The 9,306-nt window shown below is 36.5% G+C and overlaps 1 protein-coding gene across 1 annotated transcript in view; it reads left to right on the forward strand.

Moving 5' to 3' along the window:
- The window catches only part of TEX11 (testis expressed 11), a 358,382-nt gene that overhangs the window by 124,613 nt on the left and 224,463 nt on the right, over window positions 1-9,306 (forward strand). Inside the window, exon 9 of the mRNA XM_007470148.1 lies at window positions 4,287-4,372. Coding sequence (XP_007470210.1) covers window positions 4,287-4,372 — 86 coding nt within the window. The remainder of the gene's footprint in view (window positions 1-4,286; window positions 4,373-9,306) is intronic.

Consider the following 9,306-nt stretch of genomic DNA (forward strand, 5'->3'; position numbering starts at 1 on the left):
GATTGCCAGTGGTTTAGGGAGGGGCAAATGAAGGGTTATTGTTCAATGGGTAAAGAGTTTCAGTTTTACAAGATGAAAAAGTTCTGGAGATCTGTTGCACAACAATGTGAATATAGTTAACACTACTAAATTCTACACTTAAAAATGGTTAAGATGGTACATTTTGTTACATGCTTTTTATGACAATTAAAAACTTTTTTTCTTTTACTATCATTTTACTGGGGTGTTAGGATAGAGCAGAGGTAGTTGTGTGTGCTCAGTCTGACATCTTTAACAGGAATGTGATGCTGGCTTTTTTGTTTGTTTTCTCTGCTTTTTGTTTCCTGTCTACTTTTCCCCACCTTCCTGTGGGTTAGATGAACATTTTTAGAATTACATTTTATTTATATTATTTTTGAGTTCTGTTTTTATAAGGACAGTCATGATGGATTTAGGATGCACCCTAATGCAGTATTACCTCACCTTGATTATACTGCAAAGACCCTATTTCCAAATAAGGTAAAGTTCACTGGTTCTAGATGGACATGAATTTTGGGAGGAAGGCATTATTTAACTCAGTATAGTCTTGATAGCGTAAGTCCTTTTACTTTATTCTTCTTCAATGTTGTTTTAGCTGTTCTGGGCCTTTTAAAAACTCTTCTATATTCCTTATAGAGTCACCTTGTCAAGTTTGGTGAAAAACTATTGAAATTTTGATTGAAATGGCATTTGATTTATAATTAATTTGGAGAGCATCACTGTCTTTATAATGTTGAGTCTTCTTATCAATGAATGTGATATGTCCTAATTTATATAGTCTTCTTTAATGTATTTCAACATAGTTTTGTAATTTTCTGTATAAAGATATTTCAGTCAACTTGCTGTCATAAGTGATATCTTAGAGTTTACATTTTTATTTGTTTGTCATTGGTTGCATTTAAAAGCAGTTGCTTTTAAATGTTTATTTAATATCCAGCAACTTCTCTGAACTCTTTTATTAATTCTAATAATTTCATCTGTAAAGTTTCTTGGATTGTTTGCATTTGCATGTTTTTACCATCTCTTTCTTTTGTCTCTAGCTCTGTTGCTATCTATTTCACATTATAAATTACTAGAGGACGGACACCTTTCTTTAATATGCTTTGTAGAGTAAATGGACATTGAATTGCATATTGAAAGATATGGAAGGAGACTCACAGCTGGTGTTTAGGGAAAGGAATTGCATATTGAAAGATATGGAAGGAGACTCACAGCTGGGGTTTAGGGAAAGAAAACTTTCGGTATCTTGCACAGAGTTAGAGCTGATAAAGGGAAAAGCAAATGTAAAGCGAGGGGAAAGGACTGAATTAGAGGATCAAGGATATGTAACAGAAAAGTAATTATTAACTATGCCTTCGTTAGGATGGGGCTACCAGTAAAGGACCTTGAAGTTCAGAGTTAAGAGTTTGTATTTTGTTTAGAAGGTGATTGATAAAACTATACTGTTAGAAAACTCATGATTTTCATTCTAAAGGTCAGTGAAATTATTTAGTGTGCTTTTGATGGGCTTAAGGTTTAGACAAGACCTGAAAATCCAGGGCAAGAAATCTTATAATGAGAGGAAATGATCGGATAAAGGTTGGAGAGGAGCTAACTGTAGTGTTATTCACTTAAAAAGAATTAATGAATTAAATAAGCCAACTCTCTTATTTCTGAGACATCCTTCCTGTATCCCAAAACTAGATTAGGAATTACTTAAGGTGTTGACATGATGGCAGAAGGTAATGCTGTATTGTTTAGAGGCAGAGAAAGTGTTTGGAAAATTGTATCTTAGAGCACCAGGAGAAATAACTAATTACCTATTGTTTATTATTACTGAGACATCTGAGGATTAGAGAAAGCTGAGTAAGGGAGGATTGGAAGGTAAACGTCTTAAAAGGCAGGCAATTATCATTCCATTATTGTTACACAATTATAGTTGAACAAAATGTAAAAATACATGATCTATGAATGTTTAAAAGACAGCAAAATCACAAAGAAAAGTAACTTGGAACTAAAAAAATAATAGGTTTGCTTTTTCTGAATTTTACGAACCTAATTTATAAAGTAATTCACAGAAAATGAAATTATCTAGTTAATTAAAAATAAAAAGGGGACTTCCCCGGTGGTCCAGTGGTTAAGATTCTGTGCTCCCAATGCAGCGGGCACGGGTTCAATCCCTGGTCAGGGAACTATCAATAGATCCCTCATGCCACAACTAAGAGCCCACATGCCGCAACTAAAGGATCCCACATGCCGTAACTAAAGGTCCTGCACACTTCAACGAAGATCCCGCGTGCTGCAGCTAAGACCCAGCACAGCCAAATAAATAAATAACTATTTTTTTAAGAAGCCTCATACTGAACTCAGAAGTTAGTGATCAAACTCATTTTCAGCTGCAGTATCTGAGTTTTAAAAATCATCTATATAGTCTCATCGTGGCATTGTAAATTAGGTATTCGGTTGGATCTTTTATTTCTGGGCCAGTAGATGTAGCAGTGGCTGGAGTTTCTAGAGATTCCATGAGTTCTGGTCCCATAAGTCCGTTTCTATATGACCAATATACAACAGACTTACAGATCTACCTTCTTTGTGTTTTTTTGCCACTGTGTATTACTTGCAAAATGAGGTGTTACCACTCCATGGAAGGCCAGGAACGTATTTTTTAAAGAGGTATTTGTGTAGATCTTAGTACTAAATACCCCATTAGAAATGTTTCATGAGGACAGAGATTTTTGTTTGCTTTGTTCACTGATATGTCTCTGAGGCCTAAAATAGTACCTAATAGATAAGACATGCTTAGTAAATATTTATCATTGAATGTATAAATGAATGAGTGAATGGAGCAGTACTGGTAGTTAAAAGATTTTTTTCGGTCATTACATTGAAAATACGCTGCAGGTCTCTTGAAAGATATCTTAGTATTTTGTAGCTTTGGTCTTATAAGTTTATTGTTTTGTATTCTTTTCTCCCCTAGGAAGTAGTATTTAATGTAAGTACACTTGAAGGGATTGTGAGGGAAGAAAAAAAAAAAGCACTGAGGGAATTGAATAAAGACTGAGTACATTTAAATGTTCATCAAAAGTTTTACTTTCCATTTTTCTCTGTGTAAGTTAGTTGCAAGCCTCTCTACAGCAAGTGGGTATAAGCTGCATTATTCCAGTATAGCTACATAACTGGTATAGCCCTGTGTGAACCTATGGGATCTGGGGCATGTAATGAGTTAAGCTTTTTCTGCTGAAATTTTTCTGCTGAAATGTCGAGAATGCATTTAAATACTTCTGGATTCTTGCCAGACCCACATTACCAAGACTGTTCTTTATTTTAGATTCAAATATGCAGTAGGTCTGATGTGCTCAGGCATGCATATTGAACTTCTACTTTCTGAATGTACTGTACTGTAATTCAAAGGGAGACTTTTTTGAAGCAAGACAGCTCTTTACACATTACTTATGAATATCTTCCCTCAGATCTTGGATTCTTAATTGAGGATCTGCTTCTGTAGTCTTACTCAGGTTAAATTTATAAAGGATTCCTTTATATGGATATAATCAGATTCTGGATAGATGGTTTCTATAAATAGTGAGGGGATATTTGGGTAAATTATTAGAATTAAGTTTTTTTTCTTTTATGCCATTTCCCAGTATTTTGATGAATGAAAATTCTGTACGATATGACATTGACACAGCAACTGAGATGCTGATTAATCTGTAAGAGTATTTTCCTATGGTGTCATTCACATACTTGTTCCTACCTTCATCTCAGTGGTAATATATGTAAAGAAAATTTTTGTTGTTATCAAGAGATCCATTAAATTAACTTTCTAAATAAGTCTTATGACTAGATAGTGCTTTGGACACATTTCACGTTTTTTATAGTTGTCTTAATTTTGAAAGGTATTCATTCATTTTTTTTGCCCCCCTCAGTGGTGATTTTGTTTTCTTTGAATATACTCTTTTCTAATGCCTTTTACTGAATCTGGCAACCTACAGAGGCATTTTATTTTAGCCTGTTCTTTTGCTGGGCAATGATTAGTTTTCCCATTTCCTGTTACAAAGGACCTTTTAGTAATGTATTACCTTTCCATAGGTAACTAATGCCACACCTTGAATATTTTTTAGCTCCTCTTTATATAAATTGAGAGGTTTTGATAAGGATGAGTGGGTTATTTTGATGTACAGAACACTAAGTATGTCTTAAAGACTCTGAAATGCTATAGATTTTTTTAACGTTAAGAGAATCATGAATCTGACGTATCTTGTTTTTTTTTTTTTTTTTTAATATTGTAGACCGGATATCTTCATATTCTCTGTTACAGCTTTGGAGTAGAAACCTACAAGCAGAATAAATATGAAGAAAGTTCTTTCTGGCTCAGGTAATATAAAAAAATAATGAATATAAATTAACGATTATTATGATAGAGTTCAGTTAATACTTACTATAGGGTACTTTGGCAGTTTAAACATTTTCTGATTTCAAAAGTCAACATGCTAAATTTAGTTACTCCTTTAACATGTATTGTTTATTATTCTTATATGTTGCCAGTTGATAGAAAAATGTATTCTATTGTTAATAACATAAAAGCATGTTCTTCTTCCGTTGCTCCTGTGTATCTTCATCAAGAATATGGAAATCCTTATTTTTTGCTTTGGTATGTATTGCTGTCTGCTAACCCCAGAGTATAAGGGCAGGTGGGTAAATAGTAGGATCACCTAAAATTATTAGTCTTAAGAGAATCTTGGTATTTTAATATCAGTCAAGTAAGTATATATTAAGCACTTACTATATCCTTAGAACTACACTAAGATTTGTCCTGTTGTGTTGAATCTGGAAATACCAGGGAATAGTGCAAAAATATAGCAACTATATGCAAGAATCCTGTGTTTCACTGAATACCTATGCCCAGTACAGGTCCTGACATAATAGTAGATACTCAGTAATTGCTAGTGAATTTCTGTAAAAAATTTATTTTTCTGGAGATGTCACATAAAGTGCTTCAAATTTTCTTTTCCTTTTTAATTGATTAATTTTTGGCTATGTTGGGTCTTCGTTGCTGCACATGGACTTTCTCTAGTTGCGGCGAGTGGGGGCTACTCTTCTTTGCAGTGTGCAGGCCTCTCATTGCAGTAGCTTCTCTTGTTGCAGAGCACGGGCTCTAGGTGTGCGGGCTTCAGTAAGTTGTGGCTCACGGGCTCTAGAGTGCAGGCTCAGTAGTTGTGGCGCATGGGCTTAGTTTCTCTGCGGCATGTGGGATCTTCCTGGACCAGGGCTCGAACCTGTGTCCCCTGCATTGGCAGGTGGATTCTTAACCACTGCGCCACCAGGGAAGTCCCAAGTCTTTTGAATATCAGGCGATTATGGAGTAAAATATAGCAAATCAATTCCTAAATGTTTCCCTTCTTTGAGTATGGGGTTAGTTCTAGTTATTTGGAGATACTCTCTTGATTAGTCTAACTATTGTGAAAATTACATTTACCATTAATGAAATAAATAGAAGTATGGTCATTAGGATTATAGTACTCATAGGCATATATATCTCTAATAAAATACTTATGCAAATAACTTGTTTATGTAAAAGACTTTTTAGAGCTCAAAGATTGATCAAACTCTGTAACAAACTATGCCAGACAGAGCAGGCTTATGCAGTTATAAGAGATATACTTGCCTCAATTTAGAATGCTTCATACGAGTGGAATATACCTGAAATGTTTATTATAAATCACATTTATCAGTTGAATTATTAAAAATATACCAGAGGAGCTAGCTAGTTTAGCATAGGTTTACAACAAGTTTCCTTTAAATGAACAACCTTTTTATAAAGTGAATTGAGTGAGTTCTGTTCCAGGATTTGGCAGTATTTGGGGGAGCAGCAATCACAAAGGTTATGGCATCAACCTATCAAAAGATTAGTATGCCAAGGAGACAGGAATGGGAAGGACAAAAAAAGAAAAATGGATGCTGTGGTGCCATGGATGGCTTCTGGAAGCTTAAGACTATGGAGGTGAGCCTGTAGTTTATGCCAGAATGAACATAAACATGAATGCTCTCTAGCAACTGCTTATAAGAGTAGGCTGAGGCTTGAAGTGGCATAAATGTAGGTTATTATCGTATATGCCATGGATTGTTGACCTCTTATCTGTCATCATCTTTTTTAGAAAACCGTACAGAAGGAAAATATGACAGTGATAGAGCATGACTGATATTTATATCATAAGCTGACTATATCAGATTTTTACTCTGTTTAGTGTCTGTATTATTAGGAACATTATTTGACCCACAGTCATATTTAGATAATAACAAATTTATAGAGCACCACTATATTTTTGACTCTTTTTGTATTCTTGTCACTAGAATGAGATTGGGAAAAACAGGAAGGACTTGAATTCTAGCCCTAGTTATTATATATTATTTTAATCTTTCTGCCAGATTATTTTTCCACATCTTTTGGGGATATAAAAATAACTTAGTGAAGTATTGTCAAATGCCTTGAAAAGGGTTATATTTTAATGTATTTAAAAAGAGGCAAAAATAATTATCAACGTTGTGATACCTACTTTTTAGAATTATTCTAGAGATTAAATACGATGATGCATATATTGTAGAGTGTTTAGTAACATGCTTGGGAAATAGAAACTGCTCAATATATGGCAGTAGCTGCTGCTATTGGTAGGTGATGTGTTTGCTATTTACCGCAAATGGGCACTAATGTGGCTGCTTCACTAGTATATTCTAAAATTTATCACAGTGAAATTAAACACAGATTACTTGTTGACTTCCCAGGTAAAAATATTATAAAGACAGACACCCACATCTTTTTATCATATACTGCCGTTCTTTGGGGCAGTTCTTCTTTGTGCTTTAATTATCTGTGTGTTGAGAAAACTGTTTGGAGCAGTTGGTGATACAAGCAGAAATGAATAGCTGCTAATTAAGCACCTTTCTCTGTAGCTTTTGTACTAGAAGGAGGGCATGGAAGGTGAGTGTACTTTCTACAGGCTTAACTCTTTTAAGAACAGTGGATATCTTAAGCTAGTGGTTACATACAATTTGGAAATACCCATTCAGTCTAAAAGGAAAACCCCTCATTTTTTCACAAATGATAAGATTCCAAAATTGCTGTAGTATATTAGAATTTTGTTGGAGTAGAAGCCTAGAACATAAAGGGTGGTAGTGGGTATTGCTTATAAAGCTCTTTTCTTTCCCTCAGTTCTTGTTGACAGATCTCAGTTTAGGACCTTGGTCAGTCTTTGTCTCCCTCTTGCCTTTTCTTTTGCTAAGAAAACTTCATAAACAGCTGCTGCTTTCCTTGATTTCTGCCACATTTTTGGGGGGGGGGATTTTTTCAAAATTTATTTATTTTTGGCTGCTTTGGGTCTTCATTGCTGCATGCAGGCTTTCTCTAGTTGCAGCCAGCGGGGGCTACTCTTCATTGCGGTGCGCAGGATTCACATTGTGGTGGCTTCTCTTGTTGCGGAGCATGGGCTCTAGGCATGCGGGTTTCAGTAGTTGTGGCACGCAGGCTCAGTAGTTGTGGCTTATGGGCTCTAGAGCACAGGCTCAGTAGTTGTAGCTCACGGGCTTAGTTACTCCATGGCATGTGGGATCTTCCTGGACTGGGGATCAAACCCGTGTCCCCTGCATTGGCAGGCAGACTCTTAACCATTGCGCCACCAGGGAAGTCCCTCTGACACACTTTTTTGATTATGTCCCCTTATTAGAGATGCCACAGATTAAGAAAGACTGCTATAATTCTGAATGAAATTGGGAATCCTTAATCTTACTTTACTGTTGGTGTCAAGGTACCTGCCTCAGTGTATTCAAATGACAAATTCAGTTAGGACTCCATAGAATATAAAATTTCAGATCTTTGAAAAGAGCTTTGGAAATATGTTTAAGAGGTTTTCTTGTTTAATAAAGTACAGTTTTTCTTTTTCTCCCCTTTTGTAATTCTTGCTATACTGAGCTCCTCTGTCTGCTCCTGGCAGAGGCAAGAATAAGTAGGTGGGAAGAGACTCTTGATATAGAACTTTCTTCTGCACTCTAGGGGATTTTTTAGTGGCCTCTCAGTTGCCCTGGTAGAATTTAAATGTAGTGTTTAGTCTTTTAAAGTCCTGTCTAACAATTTGTACATATATTTTGCTGAACTTGGCTTTTTAGAAAAGGTTTACAGAAATTGCGCTCTAACTAATTGGTATTCTACAAGAAGTACTGTAAACCAAACAATAGAAATGAGTCCAACTCAAAAGGCTTTGGAATTACACTGATGTACTGCAAAGACTTTGGAGATTATTTTTCCCCTGGGAGAAAAATGTCCTCATCCCCATATCTTAGTCATATTCTTTTTTTTATCATGATAGAATTTATTTATTTATTTTAAATTTATTATTAAAAATTTATTTTATTTATTTTTGGCTACGTTGGGTCTTCATTGCTGCATGTGGGCTTTCTCTGGTTGCAGTGAGCAGGGACTACTCTTCCTTGTGGTGTGTAGGCTTCTCATTGCACTGGCTTCTTTTGTTGTGGAGCACTGGCTTCTTTTGTTGTGGAGCACGGGCTCTAGGCATGTGAGCTTCAGTAGTTGTGGCACGTGGGCTCAGTAGTTGTGGCACACGGGCTTAGTTGCTCTGCGACACGTAGGATCTTCCCGGACCAGGGCTTAAACCCGTGTCCCCTGCATTGGCAGGCGGATTCTTAACCACTGCACCACCAGGAAGTCCCACCTTAATCATATTCTTTATCAAGGATGATTTTTCCTTGATTTCTAGTAGTTCTTTCTAATTCACTCCTGTGTTCCTTGGAGCTACTGGCTGGTAAACACTTGGGGAGCCTTACTTTTTCCCTTTTGCTAGAAGACCTATTTTCTAATTATGGCAAATTAAATTTGGGAGAGAATAATCAAAATGAAAGGGTAATACCCATGGATATAGTAAAAATAATGTTTAAAACTTCTTTGCTGATTAGGGACTTCCCTGGTGGTCCAGTGGTTAAGACTCTGCACTTCCAGTGCAGTGAGTATGGGGTCGATCCGTGGTCAGGAACTGAGATCCCACATGCCACGCTGAGTGGCCAAATGAAAAATAAATAAATAGAATTAATTTTTAAAAAACTTATTTGCTGGGCTTCCCTGGTGGCGCAGTGGTTGAGAGTCTGCCTGCCGATGCAGGGGACATGTGTTCATGCCCTGTTCCGGGAAGATCCCACATGCGGTGGAGCGGCTGGGCCCGTGAGCCATGGCCGCTGAGCCTGCGCGTCCGGAGCCTGTGCTCCGCAACGGGAGAGGCCACAACAGTGAGAGGCCCGCGTACTGCA

Source organism: Lipotes vexillifer, unplaced genomic scaffold (genome assembly GCF_000442215.2).
Source record: "Lipotes vexillifer unplaced genomic scaffold, Lipotes_vexillifer_v1.1 scaffold926, whole genome shotgun sequence".
In the NCBI taxonomy this organism is placed as follows: Eukaryota; Metazoa; Chordata; class Mammalia; order Artiodactyla; family Lipotidae; genus Lipotes; species Lipotes vexillifer.